This window comes from Argopecten irradians, chromosome 8, assembly GCF_041381155.1.
Source record: "Argopecten irradians isolate NY chromosome 8, Ai_NY, whole genome shotgun sequence".
NCBI classification, from domain to species: Eukaryota; Metazoa; Mollusca; class Bivalvia; order Pectinida; family Pectinidae; genus Argopecten; species Argopecten irradians.
In genome coordinates, this window is record NC_091141.1 from 35,303,856 (window position 1) to 35,320,296 (window position 16,441).

At 33.1% G+C, this 16,441-nt stretch overlaps 1 protein-coding gene across 2 annotated transcripts in view; it reads right to left on the reverse strand.

The window, feature by feature from the left end:
* The window catches only part of LOC138330222 (signal peptide, CUB and EGF-like domain-containing protein 1), a 97,445-nt gene extending 84,576 nt beyond the window's left edge, over positions 1 to 12,869 (reverse strand). The window contains exons 1-2 of one of the 2 annotated variants that reach the window (XM_069277680.1): positions 12,254 to 12,869; positions 9,366 to 9,811 (exon numbers count right to left, since the gene is read on the reverse strand). In XM_069277680.1, the coding sequence (XP_069133781.1) occupies positions 9,366 to 9,402 (37 nt within the window). In that variant the 5' untranslated portion in view covers positions 9,403 to 9,811; positions 12,254 to 12,869. Of the gene's footprint in view, positions 1 to 9,365; positions 10,016 to 12,253 lie in introns of those variants that run through there. The other variant, XM_069277681.1, reaches the window with a different exon arrangement.
* Positions 12,870 to 16,441: the final 3,572 nt, after the last annotated feature.

Here is a 16,441-nt window from a genome sequence, read left to right on the forward strand (position 1 = left end):
ACCAGAATATTGCATAAAGTTATATTTCTTACGTGTGTATAGATGTACTAATGTCCACATGTGTTAGCATAACGTTTCGTGTTCATCGAACAGACACAAGCCATGTAGTATGGCCTACATATGGCATTCTTTTTGTGTTGTATGTTATGGGAACGTATTGTAGTTTGAAGTCAATGTGATGTTTAAGAGACATTATATGTGATAGTATGTTAAAGTCATATTGGAATTTATTTATCTTATGTATAATATACATAATAAGCTGCACTAGCTGCACTAGATATTTCTAATAATTTGATGAAGTAAAATTCCATTCGTCTAGTACAAATGATGTAGATTGTGCCCGCTAAAATATTTTGTTGATAACATTCATTCATTAAAAAAGAAACATGGTTATCTTAAATGAATGTATTGAATCAGGAAGAGAAATTAACATATGTAAATTTCGTATTCGAAAATTGAAAGAAATGAACCAAAAAGTAGTGTTTTTAATTCAACTTATAGTTTTTCCAGACTAGATTTAGTAGAGGCCAACAAACAAGAGGCTAGAAAAAAACTATGTTTAAACATGTTAAAGTGGCATTTCACTCTCGGCTCAACCTGTCAGCGGATACCGAGACTTATTGCAAAGTTCTTGATTTTTTACGCGTCTGGAAGGAAAAAGTGACTTAAATGTTTACCATGACGGACAGAAAATCGTGTTTCTATAAGCTGTTGAACACCGAATCTTCGTTCTTTAATCTTTCTTCCTGAGGAATCATGTTTCATTTTAGCACAATGAATGGCATATATCGTGCTTTAACTTTCTTTTTCCGGAATTGCGATCTGGTTCACATTGACGCTTATCATCAGATATGTTAAAGTCTGTCACTCATATAGATTTCTTGCTTGGATTTACCTTTTATCAGATACAATATCAGGTGATTGATTTGTATACAAACGGAAGTATTCTCAATTTTTTTTCTGTCATCATGATTAAACAGATCCTATTTATCCAATAGAAGATGATGTGTACTTTATTTTGGATTTCTTATGCAAAACATAGATTGATTATAATAAATTTAGTTGAACTTTTCAAAATTATTCTCATATAATGTTTTATACAAATTTTAGTTGAACTATACAAAACCATTCTCATAAATTTCATACTAATTTTAGTTGAACTAAACAAAATTATTCTCATATGATATCTTATACAAATTCTAGTTGAACTGTACAAAACCATTCTCTTTTTTCATAGAATATTGATATCTGAAATGTAGATACAATTCTTAAATCACAATTAATACATCTGTATCAATATTTTATTATATTTAGGTAAGGATATTTTTGGCAATATGTGGTCTATATTTGAGCTTTGCTAGCATTTGAAGACGTGCCAGTTTATGTAGAGTAGGAAAGCTCGAGTACCGGAAAAAATACCACGAAAATGGGTTGGCTTAGATTATAAAGTAATCTAGAATATATCAGACTGCCAAGTTGTAAGAGTTCCTTGACATTTTGTCTCTAGACGCTACACTGAAGCATGGTTCGAAATGGTTGATCAGTTACAAATCACTGTTCCTAGTTCACTTTAAGGATTTCAGCAAATACAAATTACACGATACGTAAAAAGTTAATAAAACAGGAAATATATAAACCACTTAATTATGCCCAAATTATGATGTAGTTAGTTTATTATCAAAACGTTACTTTTCATATTATACAGAATATATCGAAAGATTCATCATATTTCTGTAAATGTGGATATTTTTGTGTTTTGACATTTTCGCTGCACTTTTAAATTGTTATATTTCCCTAGCTGTGCATTTATAGTATAATTATTCAGATATAAAAATATTCATGTGCTAATATGTTCGCAGCATTGTTGAATTTGTGTAAATTTCATAAAAGTAGTATAAGCGTTTCAATACCGCGAATAGTAAAAAATATATTTAGCGAAAATGTCAATGCCGCGAAAAAATTGTTATAACAGTATATTTGTTTTCGTCTCAGGTTATAATCAGATCCCCTATTTGTATTCACACAAAATAAAGGAACTTTTAAAGTGTTTTGTTGTCGATCAATTTTCTATTTGGGAGGTATATTGACTTGTGGATCTATCTGGGTGGTATCGAGAAGTTCACATGCTTTTCTTAGTCCAGTATCACAAGCCGGAGGATTTATGTAATTTATACGATACCAAACACTGTTCATTTTCCTTTAGTTTAAATATCAACATTCGCCAAAGTAAATGCCAACTTTAAGATAAAAGCGAACATTTTTGATTGTCCTTAAAAATGTCAAACGAAAAGCCAGTGTTAAATAGAATAACCTATAAACTTGTCAACAAGACTTCAAACGCTTATCTATCGCCAACCAATCGCCTTTTTACCTAACATTAAAACTCAACCCGTCCTCGTTAATGCTGTGAAATACTCCATGGCGATAACGCCATCTTTGATAATTATTTCTTGATACAATCTGATCTTAAATAGTGTGATATAGTTTGACATTGTTATCGAAGTCGCACGTTATTGCCATGTCGTCATGTGTAATGGACAAAGACGGGATTGTCTGGCTATGTGTACCGTTGATTTCCTCTTACTTAACGCTTAAACGCCAGTACATAACAGTCACAGTCAGTCAGTCACTTTTAACGTAATAGTGATTTTGATTACATTAATTTAGGATATGGGTCAGGGAAGTAATATCAACGGTTGTTTTCCAGATAACACCGGATCGTTATAAACCCAAATGTAATAAACCTTATTTATGTAGGATAAATAATTTTAAAGAAAGATTATTTTCTAATGTGAATTGTGAATGTGTGTATTACACAGAATTATCTACCTTTTCGGGTAGGTATTAAATGTGACGTCATGTGTTAACGGGCGTAACGTCATACTTTTAACCAGTGAAATTACTCGTCACGTATAATGTTTTATTATCATTTGTGATGAGATAAATCAAACCTTGCACTTCTGCCTATATAATAACATATCAAAACATATCAAAATACCCAACTATATAATACAATTTCATACAGTATAACATAGCTGATCACGTCGCATCGTCAATGTAAGTCAAATTTAATATATTCAAAACGAAAATAGCACAAAACTTCATTTTGTTTGAGAAGAACAAAACAAAAGAAAAAAAAATGTTATTAACAGTAACAAACATTTCATAATAAGTATTCACTTATAAATGAACCAGAAAATAATGAGTTTCTCAGGGAATCTACTACATTTTGAACAGTAAATATCGAATGGTACTATATCGCATTGAACTGGAAACTTCGTGTGATGTGACTCAATAATAAGCCTGGGGAAAATAAGATAGTATCGCTGAAACATGTGTTGGTAGTGCAGTATGAATCGCAAGGGGAGGTCGCACGTGTGAAAACAGTAAACAATCTGTGTAGACATTTTAGAAAGAGACAGAGCGACGTTTAAATAATAGAATGATGTCACAAACACAAAGTTTATCAGTTGTAACGTCATATTATCAGCTATGGTCATTTACAGACGTGCCAGGTTGTTGGTCAAAAAAGGTCAGGGTTCCCGGAGAAAAAACACCGAGAAGCGGTCAGTACCTGTACCTGGCAACTGCCACACATGTTATATTCGAACTCACAACCCAGAGGTGGAGGACTTGTGACAATATGTTGGGACATCTTAACAACTCGGCGACCACGGTCACAAACATAGGAAGGCTATCGTGACAATATTAGTTACAATGTCAAACGCAAGGAGATGTACTGATTTTGTCGGCGTGTATACTTTAGAAAACAGACAATGATAAATGATATCAGAAGCATGATGTTTCAAGAAGATTTTGCAAAGGATGTGTTACGTGAGATGCTGTTTAGCGATGTCAATATCTCGCGATTTCAAATACAGGACATATTTGCGGAAGTAAATTTCACCGATTCTTGTTATATGTAAATATATACTATACTATTGTTCCTTGGCACAACAATATTATTTCGCTGATATTTAGAATATACAAGATTGAGAATCAATGAGTAATATCTACTGGTAGGGTAGAAAAGGGGTTTTTAAAAATTCCCGTTTGGGCTCCATTATTTATGCTCCGAAAATTCAGACATACAATTCATACAGAATTGTTTTCTTCTTACTAAAGACCAAATATGAACCTCATTCTTTCCATTTCAATCCTTTAGCAGAAGATAAATTGTAAAGAATTTGCTTAATTGCACCTATATGGCCCGTCCCACCATAGTACTCGAAATTTCGACTTAACACCACGATTTTTATGACAAATTAACCGATTTGGCAACAATATGCTTCCGTACATAAAGGATTTACAAACAAAAACTGTAAAAACGGATTTGTTTGATGTTAATATCGCATGTACAAAAGACGAGCATGCTGCGTCCTCAGTGCATATACATTAAGTTTTCAGCAGCATGTCAGTTTCCTGAACAATAAAAGATTTCATCAGCATTTCAAATACTTCTTTTGTGGTATTAAATTCTGTTTTACCGATATGCACCCATGTGTTGTAAAAACAAAGGATTCAATATACCACATCATAGAACAAATACCAGTGCACCAATATGAAGATGAACTTTTAAGTTACTACCATCCACGATACTCCAGGGGTTACTATCACTGACGTTATATCCACCCATAGGCTATATCATTGTAAAACTGAAGACAACAGGTAACTTGATATTTATCTGATATTTACTATAGGAATTGTATAATGGTACACTGTGGTTGACTATGTTGCTTTTAAGTTGCTCATCGCTCTCATTGTAATCTTCAAAGGAAGTATCTGTAGACCTGTGATTGGTCAGGGTTTTTTTCTCTCGAACTGCCTCCAGTTTTACTATGGTTGCATATAACTTCAGTGATAGTAACCCCTACAGCATGGAAGATGAGTTGCTGCACTAGTAAAAAAATGGAAAAAGTCCTTGCGTAGAAACTTCTTTGAATAGCAAATAAGAACAAGACAAAGCTACTCCAAAACAAGAAGAGACTTTTGTAAATCTTCGACGATCCTGATTTAATATCAAGCTGCAAATTTGTGAATAAAAACACTGTATAGATCATTAACAGTTATCCACGTAATCAGCCTACACTACGGAGCATAGTGGAGTTTAGACACTGGGTTTCCGAGGGAGGGTACAGCTTATCGAAGCAGGACATTTGAGATGACACATGATGGCAACTCTGAAACTTCTCTTTGTCTCTATATAAACTTATTGATCTTATAACTCGATCAACATTCGAAATATCGTGATTTAACGTGAAGCAGTCCTACTACGTATTCGGAGTACCATTCAAAGGGGACAGACTCAAAATCAGAGTAATAGGTTTCAAGTCAGAGAACCAGTCAAATTCAACGCAAACAGGTACAAAGTCGGAGTACCAGTCAATTTCAATGCAAACAGGTACAAAGTCGGAGTACCAGTCAATTTCAATGCAAGCAAGTACAAAGTCGGAGTACCAGTCAAATGTTAACCATGGTTAAAACGAACTTCCCTACAACGAACTCATAGTTATAACGTAGTGAATGCCATCCCTAGTCAGGGTTCCTATTAACAATGTCTGAAATATGTGTACAATGAACTATGCATACATCGAAGTGATTTCTTTGTTGTCACAGAGGTTCGTTATAACCGTGTTTTACTGTACATATAAATGTATTAGTCATAGGACTGATTTTTAAAACCACATTTCCTCCCAACAATGAATCGCATTGATTGCAAATAGATACTGATAGATGAAGAAAACAGCATGTATCCGCGAATTTACATTATCAATTTGTCACAACATATGTTCATTTGACATTAATAAACGAATGACAGAAAACGAGATTTAACTGCTATTATACACATAAAATGCCGTCGGAAAGCAATCCCCATCAACAATAATGGTTATTAGTCTATGGTTGTAAGTTGGAAACGTTTATGTGCGGTTTCAGATGCTGAACATTGATGGATTATATTTTTGTACGTAATGACCTCCGTTTGTCATTTGTCATTTGCCGGACATAGATCAAGATTAACACAATTATCAGAGTAGTATCATTACGAGAAACATTCATATATTTGTGATTAAGCAGTGTTGTCTTGAAATTTGGACAGCGAAATGCAGTTTACATTAGAGCAAAACAAATGCATGGATTTAAATTTCTCTTATGTTAGATACTAATAATGAACAAATCATTAGTTCATTTTAAGATAGAATACATAAGCATTACCTACTTTGTAATTTCATTCAAGTACTTTCTCCTATACATAATGTTGTTAAATATATTATATGTATCAATCCACTTTAATTTTGAATACTCATATTGGAATATACACTAACTGTGTTTTAAGCGGCGTATTAGTTAAGGTATCAGAGTCCGAGCTTTATTTAACTTATAGAAACTACTTAACTATATGAAACCATTACTTCTGTCATGTTTTCCTGAGGAGGGTTTTAAATTCGAGGATTTTTCTTGAATAAGGTGTTGGTTTTATTTGTTTAACGTTTAATTAACAGCCGGGGTCATGTAAGTACGTGTCAGGTTTGTTGATGGAGGAATGGCGGAGTACCCGGAGAAAAACCACCGACCAGCTGCCAATGCCTGGCAACTGCCTGACATGGGGTTCGAACTCGCAACCCACAAGTTCACTTGTTGCCAAATTAAAATGGAAAGATTCCGAAGAATAAGAAAAAGGTAGGAACAGGTAAGTTGTAAATGAACTTACATTATCTAGCATTATGAAAGTTGAAAGAGACCATCTACGAGTAAGGAAAGACAAGAAGGAAACAAACGAAGACCTAATTTGACATAATCCCAGATAACGATGTTTGTATATAGAGAAAGATCATACAGATATACACTTTTGTTATCATATCGAAGTGATATAGAGTAAATGGAAGGCCAAATACGTTTGGTGTAAGATCCATCAGAGGAAAAAGCTTACCAATCGACATCGTGAACTTTTTTCTTACATTTTTCTTCATGTTAGTCGTAAACTGAAATTCAATATTCATTGTATATAATTTATTAATTCTTCTTAGCCATTACCCGCCCTCTTTACTTAGGACAACATTTGTGATAAATCAAAACTTTGTTTTATACTATTGAGCAGCTCTTTCATGCCACAAACAATATATAAAGTTTGTTTTAGCCATAGAACAAATCTTTCCTCTCACTAACAATATACATACATTGGCAAACTCATAAGCGATGTTATTGATTTTGAATAACGACAAAAGTGTGACCATTGTTGCATCATTATTCCCCGTCAGTGTTATATCTCGAATTTATCAGAATTTTTCGTGGATCACAAGGTCGTCGATTTTACAGAAAGCGCTTGCTCTTGCCGAAACAGATACTTCTACCTTCCTCAAGCGTATATTCTCAATATTCTGTTATATGTATCTTTATTTTTTAAATCGCAAAAGACGTCAGGCTCAGGGCATGGACATATTTTTGTTTTCAAACAGAATTATTTATCTTTCATTATAAATGTCAAATTTTCATTTTTTTCTCATAATATTTAGTCTATGAGTGACTATATTTCACAATATTTAGTCTATGAGTGACTATATTTCACAATATTTAGTCTATGCAAGAAAACTAACCACAAAAATATACCACAATCAAATACCACTCTAAGTATAGTGTTAGCTTTTCCCACCTATCGAAACTAGATGATTATCTTATCACAGGAAGCGGATTCAATTGACAACAAATTATTTATAATCAAACTACAATTCAAACGCAGATCAATAAAATTCGGGGAACAAGAAACAAATTTGCATGCCATGAATGTATTACATAAATGTCAGTAGGTCCCGGAATTTTCACTAAATTGTTTCCTGTAACCACGTGTTTACGAAGAGGAAGTACATATGTATCGTTATATTTCCCCTTATTCATGAAATCAAGTAGTTCAATGGAGAAGTTGTAAACTACATAGTGGCATTCCAACTAGGAGATGTTAACCTGGTATTCCATTTTGAAAATTTCATCAATTTAGAGTAACGAGCGTTTTCTGTATATATCTTTTTCTCTTAGAATAACCTTTATTATCATGTATGAAACATACATGCATTTAGCGTATATTGTCAAAGCTTGATACTAAAACTTGTCACAATATAACATCCCAGAATGTTCTTATCATCTTTTCTTCTTCTTCATCACAAATTTCGTTGATTGATTGATCATTTACCAATAGCAATTTAATTGGTAAAATGCCGAAATCCTTAGTCATTTTCAATTTCATAACAAAGGTTCTTTAATAAGTATGAATACGTTACAATATAGTAAGAAAAAACGATATATCATTGTTTTCTCTATAATTTTCTTATGTTGAGCTGCTAGATTATGTGACATAGATAAGAACGTCATGTCATTAAATGCAGTATTATAACTAGCGGCAAACAAGTAAATTATTAAAACAATATTTCAGGATACATTGATTAACCTTTATATAAGGAGCATCAAAGTTTATAAAATCAAGTAATACTACTTTGTTAACATCCGTTTATTACTAAAATATATCAGGAAAACCATGTCTTTTACTGGATTCTTAATCTTATATTTGTTTTCATTAGTTCAAAACAAAACGATTTCGGGACGAATCACAATGAAATCAGACATTGACCTTCTTTAGATTCATACAAATGCTGAAGGAGATGTCATCAAATTGCATTTTTCAATTTTTTACTTATAACTGATATATTTCCAATGAATATACAAAAAAAACCAATAAATCAATAAGATTTTACTGGTATTTGCAAATTGTAAGGAGAGTCAATGGCATATGATATGAATGGAATCTAACTTCAAAAGTTTTTATCTACAATGTGTATTAATATTTATTAATTTATTAAATATTTTATTCTTTAGGTAGCTTAGACTTTTTAACTTTAATTAACTTTCTTAATAAACTAGTTAAATTATATATATTCATACAAATCGTTATTCAGATTTGATTCATAATTCTATAAATAGTAAATTAACAATATATGTTTTCTTTTAATGTAAGTAGAACATCTTATTTTTTTAAAAGCCATTTATTTCGTTTACATTGATATAAATGACGTCAAGTGTTTTATTGTCATCTTTAATGAATCAGTGAAGGGACAAACTGATTTTTATGTTACCCTGAACAAGATTACATCTGAGGAACAGTGCGATGGCGTGTCCTAAGAGTTTATGGGAGAATGGGGTCATTAGTAAGTTCTCCAGACCGTTTGACAGTTATTGTCAACGTATAGTCATCAACAAGGATAGTCTAAATAATACTCAAAATCACATTCCTATTTCATGGCTAGTCGCATAAAATAACATATAAAGATTCGGAACTTTCTTAATAGTTTTTTTTCAAATTAGAAAGAACAAACACTCACCTGATATGATCAGAGTCCACTTCATGCTTGTACTCATTATACACTTTTTAATCTGATCTCGTCCGGAATTAATTACCCGCAAAACAAACTGTCGTCTGCTGACTTTCGTTCCGTTCGCTAAGGATGATGGGCTATGTCCATCAATGACTCGTCTTCTTCTGTTATCAATCGCTGAATGGCCTAGGGGGTGTTCAGAAGGAAAAAAACGAAGATGACTGCAGGTATATCTCCTCAGTGTGTGACAGAAAGGTAATTAACATCAGTGATTCGTTGATACGTTAAACAGTGTTTTCCCAATAATATTCCTTGGAGTCTATGGGAAGCTGAATTAAACACACGGAAATCTATTATTTCCTAACCGCTGTTGGTGTCGACCACAAAATTTCCCGCCCGCCATTTGTTTATCCGAAGTAGCTTCACAGACATTGCCATACTCTGCACACCACCTGAAATATAAAATATCCCAGACGAATTGGAGGAAAGACGTACACAGCGTATTTTTTTAACTTAATTTTCCCTTTGATGTACAATCGTTTATAAGTTGTTACTGTCAAAGACTGACACCTACACACAAACACAGAAGCTATCGATGCTAAACAGTTTTTTCGTTTGCAATGGAATTTATCTAACTGGGTTTTAGGATATCTTTTGTATTATAGAGAGAAGCCAATTTACTTGTGTGAATGCGACTAGCTGCCTTAGTGTCTCATGGATAAGACCAAAATAATAGTCGCCGTCGGTGTCCCCCTACCGTATTGTTAGTAGTCTGTGGACACGTGCTGGCGCTAAGCAGATCGCCATGAATGCTAAGTTTATTTTCAATTGACTGAAATCGCGTGGATTTGTTCTGGGTAAATGACTACATATTCATACAATTTGTTACATCAAATATGCCTTTAACTCGACAGAAAGTTGTGATAATAACCATAGTTCTTTTTTCTGTTTCAAACACTTTTCATTTACTTGTTAGTAGTATTTATTTCAAAGGATAGAAACTTGGGACGCCCACAGTATTCCTGACGCTAGTCAAGATAGACGTGTTCATAAACGTTGCTTTGAATCTAAAAATCTTTCCCCTTAATGGACTGATAGCATCTACAATTACGTTGATCATAGGCCGTAATCTGTCGACTAACACGCCAGTGTGTTGCTACACTTGTACGCTATAGCTACACAATAGTTGGTCTACCAAAGGTAAGCTCCAAGATCAATTCTTTGAGTTGAAATGTTTTAAACCGTCTTCAAAAACTCTAAAAATATACCCCAGGTATTTTCAAACGTGGTTCTTCACGTTTCACGTTGTCTGACGCAACTGAAATCGGGAAGAAATGTATTCATCCGCTTATCATGAACTTGTTAAGTTGCGGTAATACGCAGTATTGAATAGCCAGTGTTTAGGGGATAACAAACCACTACTGTCACACAAACTGCTTTGAAACCAGTCATATACTTGATGTTTAAAATTCCGTTTGTATGTTAACGACAAAGCTAAATTATATTGCATCAGCGAAAAAAACTCTGCCGAGCTGGTATCTTCGGAAAGATTTAACAAGAGCATATTGAATTTCATTGTTTTTTTCTTGTATTAATTTTCACAATCTTAACTTTGGAAATGAAAACAACTTAAATATTCGTTATTGTTAAAGATATCTTTCATCTTCAGTTTATAACTGCCTTTGACTATATTTTATGGACTAACGTCTTAGACACCATCCGTCATCACGTTCAAGCGAAATACACAAACCTAGTAGTCGGCTTCCGCTTAGTAATTTTTAAATGTTCTTTTTCAATTTGCTTCCTTCCAGAATGAAATGTAGCTTAGATTAATGTTCTCTTAAAAATTACGTCTACAATATTGTTTTACAAAAACTAAGATGTAGGTAGGCCCGTTTTTTACTTAATAATAATAACCTGTGCTGTTAAATGCGTGTTTTTATTGCGGGGTTCGTTAAAACTAGATTAATGTATAGCAAAGATAAATTTGGAAATCATGTTACACGTTTTACTACAAAGTGGTTCCAAGATACATTTTCCCATCATTTCATGTAAACCTCACAAATTTAAATTTCAACTTAGAGGCACACTCCATCAGACGGATATTATTCAAAACCAATCGAAAAAAGCATAATGTTAACGAAACATAATGTCAACAAATTAAAAAACAACGTTTACAACAAAATACAATGTCAACACAATGACAACAAAAACATAATATCAACAAAATACAATGTCAACAAACACAATGACAACAAAAACACAATATCAACAAAATATAATGCCAACACAATGACAACAAAAACATAATATCAACAAAATACAATGTCAACAAACACAATGACAACAAAAACACAATATCAACAAAATATAATGCCAACAAAACACAATTTAACAAAAAACAATGTTAACAAATTACAATGTCAAAAAAAATGTCAAGAAAAAAAATGTCAAGAAAAAAAATGTCAAGAAAACACATTGTCAACATAACACATTATAAACAAAACGCAATGACAACAGTAAAACGCAATGTCAACAACAAATCACAATGTCATCAAATCATAATCAAAAATACTGTGAACACAACGCAGAGTCAAGAGCAAGCAATGTCAACAAAACACAATGTCAACAAAAACAAATGTCAACAAATACATGTCAACAAAAAGTAATGTCAGCAAAAAACAATGTCAACAAAACATAATGTCAAAAAAACACAATGTCAACAAAAAGCAATGTCAACAAAACACAATGTCAACAAAACACAATGTCAACAAAAAGCAATCTCAGCAAAAAACAATGACAACAAAACGCAATGTCAACAAAATACAATGTCAATAAAATGCAATAAAATACAATGCCAATGATATACAATGTCAGACTTAATAAATAATTACCATGACTTATTTCCAAGCCAACCAATACTTGTGATTTTGAAATTTCCTCCATTTGAATCTATTCATCCTTGTCTAAACCAAATGATTTTCACAATAATAACGATGATTTAGATGTTAATAACCCCAATCATTGTCTCGACGATGAAATTTCTCATCAATTTTGTTTCATCTAAATCCTTCTCCTTTTAGTAAAATTGTTACTCTCCAATCACCCTACGTCTGATGATATATTCACTATTTCTGTCAACGATCCTTTATGCGTAACTGTAAAAAGACGCTTTCCGTTCCATAAACAGTTACAACACCTTTCACAAATTGATAATATGTAAAGATGTCACTATTTTGCATCATAACGAAAACTTAGATAATAACATAACACAATAGACACTGTATCAAGCACCAAAGCTATATCCGGGAACAACAGCCTTGTCATTGAACTGTGCTAATTCCTCCGAGAATCCGTTTGAAACCATTCTTTTCAAAACTCCCATGATAATGCGTCTGTTTGACGTAAGAGGTAAAATCGGAGTTCGTACTGGTATGTTTGGCAAATTTTCTGACCCCTTAACCTTGTCGTGTTTAGTAGTAAATGTTTCCTCGATACTTGGGAATGGCCGAAAGCAATAAGATGCGTCCGCGATAGAAGCGAACTCTAAACAGATCAGTGATTGACTTAACGAATCATCCGGAGAGTATTGTCAGCTTTCTGTACTCGATTAAAAAAATTTCAACAGGAAATTTCATCCCTTAAAATTTATCAAAAAAATCAGATTTACTTTGAAATATTTCTCACGATGACGGCTTCATAAGGGACATGATTGTAGCATTTAGTTTTCGGCTATGATGTTGGTGGGAATTATTTTTAACCGGCTGACAAGATTAAGAAAAATGATCTCAAGATGATCTAGATTTGTTTGTGGGTAATTATAGTAGTAAAGGGACCCCACCAGATAACGGGACATTTATTTCACATGAGTACAGAAACCGTCAATTCATAATACAAATGTCCGATTACACACTCGAGAATAACGAGCAAAGAGGCGAGGAAAACATCTGAATGTTTTTGTCTTTTTGTCCCGGAACAGTTTGTTTAATGTCAACATGACTATTTAAACATTTGACTGCGGAGGTTCCCGACTGAGAGCCAGTATTGTGTTTAGTAAGTTTAAATGGACTGAGAGATGAAAGTGGCTTGAACACGCTAGCATATCTCAGTATCTATAAGTGTGTAGTTTGTACGGGACAGTTCTCAACGTTCCCAGCTATTCAAACCGTAACGTAACACTCGTAACCCTGAAACACAAAAATTGTAACACTGAACTGAAATATTAAAATATAAAATCTGCATTCTTTGTTTGATTTTCTTTTCCTTTAACTTTTATTTTTTATAATGATAACAAAGGATTTTCTACATGTTCAGGGATCGGAGATATAATGTGCAAGATTTCGAATTGTTTTATTATAGATTGGCTTTAAATAGATAGTTGAATAAATAAATAAATATAATATAATATAACAAAAGGTCGATAAATCTTTACAAAAATAACTTTTTTCACATTTGACACAAACACTTACAATCTAAAGATAGTAATTTTAAAGAAAGGCAATACAATCAACAGGTATAATTCAATATAAGTATGGGAAAGAAAAAATGTTTCGCCTTCGCTTAATTTACATTTAAAATCGGGGTAGCACGCGACCTGACGGGTCACGACGAGACAAGACGGACATATGCAATATTACCCTCCCTCCTCGCCTACTGACGATCTGAAGATACCGTGAGATTCAAATTAGGGGCTTTGGAAGAATGACGTTATTCTTTCCCCTGGACGCATTAGCCAATCAAGACCAATGTAATCAAACATTAACGTTTCATTTAACTATTCTGTATTTGTGTATTACAGAGTTATCTGCCCCTGCGGGTAGGTATTGATTTTAATTTTGCGAGCGTAATGTCATACTTTATGGAAAAAAGAACGTAAATTGCGCTCACAAAATAATGACGTAAAATCCAATACCTACCAGCAAGGGAGCTAACTCTGTAATACGCAATGAAGGAATACTGTAAACAATATTATTATTGCGGTGAGTTAATTATCGCGTTTCCATCTCTAACGACCTTTTCATGGCTTTTCAATTTCGTGATTTCGTGTCTTATGCTTCTACTGCTTTGTTCTCAAAGCACTTTCGCGACAATTGATTTTCGCGGTTTCTGTTCATAGGCGAAATAATTGAACGTGAAAATACTTCAGTTTACAGTACACAAATTTATATATGTGTATGGAAAATCACATGCGTCTTGCCTAAGTGTCTGCAATTCAATTTTGCTTGTAACGAGCATTTTCGTTGGCTTAAAGATTTACTTTACCTGCCCTTAAAGGAAACAGAAATAGCTTCGCCGTTTGTAACGTCGCTTCGGATTGGCATAACGGCATAATAATTTCATATACAAAATAGTACCAAAATGAATTTTGAATATTGAAGAAATTACATTGAGTAAATTGAATTATAAGGATTTATTTGCATAGATTTTTTATCATGTGAAGATATAATTTTTTTAATAAAAATATTGAAGTCAATCCTTAAAAACTGACTTTGTTAATTATCTTTGTAGTTTCTTAGGTATCAATACGTATCATATTAATATGCAAATTAGTGAAAATAATCGAGTAACAGATTATAAGACGCTTAACCTACGGTATCTTCTGGTCCTTTGCCTTTTGTTGTCAATAACGTCCATGTAAAATATGTTTTGTATTTTATGTCAGTTTTGTTTATCGGGAATAATATTTGAAAAAATTGTCTCTGAATGAAATTTGTATTTCGAGAAGATATAGAACGTAATGTCGTCAGTGCTTTGGAATGAAAAATGAAATGTATAATACGTGTATCAAACACTCTGCGGCTAGATCCCACTAATCTTCAAAACCAAAGTTGTGTTTGATAAACACAATAAATATATGAATTAAGAAAACATTGCGCAAAATGCATGTAAACTCAAATACAATAAAACGAATAAAGAAAGTACAAACCACTTCATAATGTTTGGTTTCACTTTTATAAATACCTACCATATACTATTCTGAAGGAAACATGATCGTACCAAAAATAATTATTGACTAAACTTCAAGAAAGTGACAAGATGGAAGGAAAAGTGTTTGGCTAACTCCACGCGGATCACCCAATTAAGACCGTCGATCAGACGTTGACTGGGCGCGTCTGTTTAAGGACTAGAACTGAAATTGTCTGGTCTAATAACCTCTAAATAATTAACAATGAAGGAAATTAGACGAGCAGTTAGCAGTCACGTGGGCCTATCTTACGCCAGCCTATATTGACATTTCTAGTCTCTCGACCCTCGTTTGCGGTTTCCATTTCCAGAGTGAATGAACCCATTTGGAAACGGACACACGCAGAGTGTCAGCGGGTGCAGAATTCGGCAAATAATTCTACATTTTTCTACAAACGTCCCCGTGTCCTTTTAACTCACGTGACCATGCAGATATCTTTGCGTCGAATGCACACAACAGTGCTATGCTTTGAGGAATTTCTGTCAAAGTTTCGCCGCAGAACTAGCAACTGCGAGTTAGTGATGTCTAACTCTACAATTATGTTCAATTATGAAGTCAGTTTAAATCGACGTAAAATCCTAGGGAAAATAGGACCGGCCTGATTTTAGGATGTTTGGGATTGTTCGTTGTTATTTTTTAATGCGTTTTATCGTTAACAAGATAAATCAAGTTATTTTATCAGCTTCACTGTCACATCTGTAAATACGACTATCTATAACTAACCATTCAGGCATTGTTATCCCTTACAGTTTTTCTAACATTACAAAAGCATCACCAGTGATTTTGGACTAAGACACGAAGTTAATAGAATGCAAGGTTGAATTTTCTCTGAGAGAAAATTTTTCATTTTTTGTAAATTCTAATTTAGATATCATTTTTTTATATTTTATATTACTTTGTCGAAATGTCGTGTTACTTTGAAAAGAACATAACCGCAGCTTGAATAATTGATATCAATAGATTAAAAGTAAAAATTCCTTTTAGTGTTGCACTCATTCGCCATAATAACATATTAACAATACTTTAAACTCTGTAAACCATCTATATATCGGTATGAACTTTGTTGTTAAAAGTATGAAAGTGTATCTATAGCGAAACTAACACCGTGAAAGGTTTA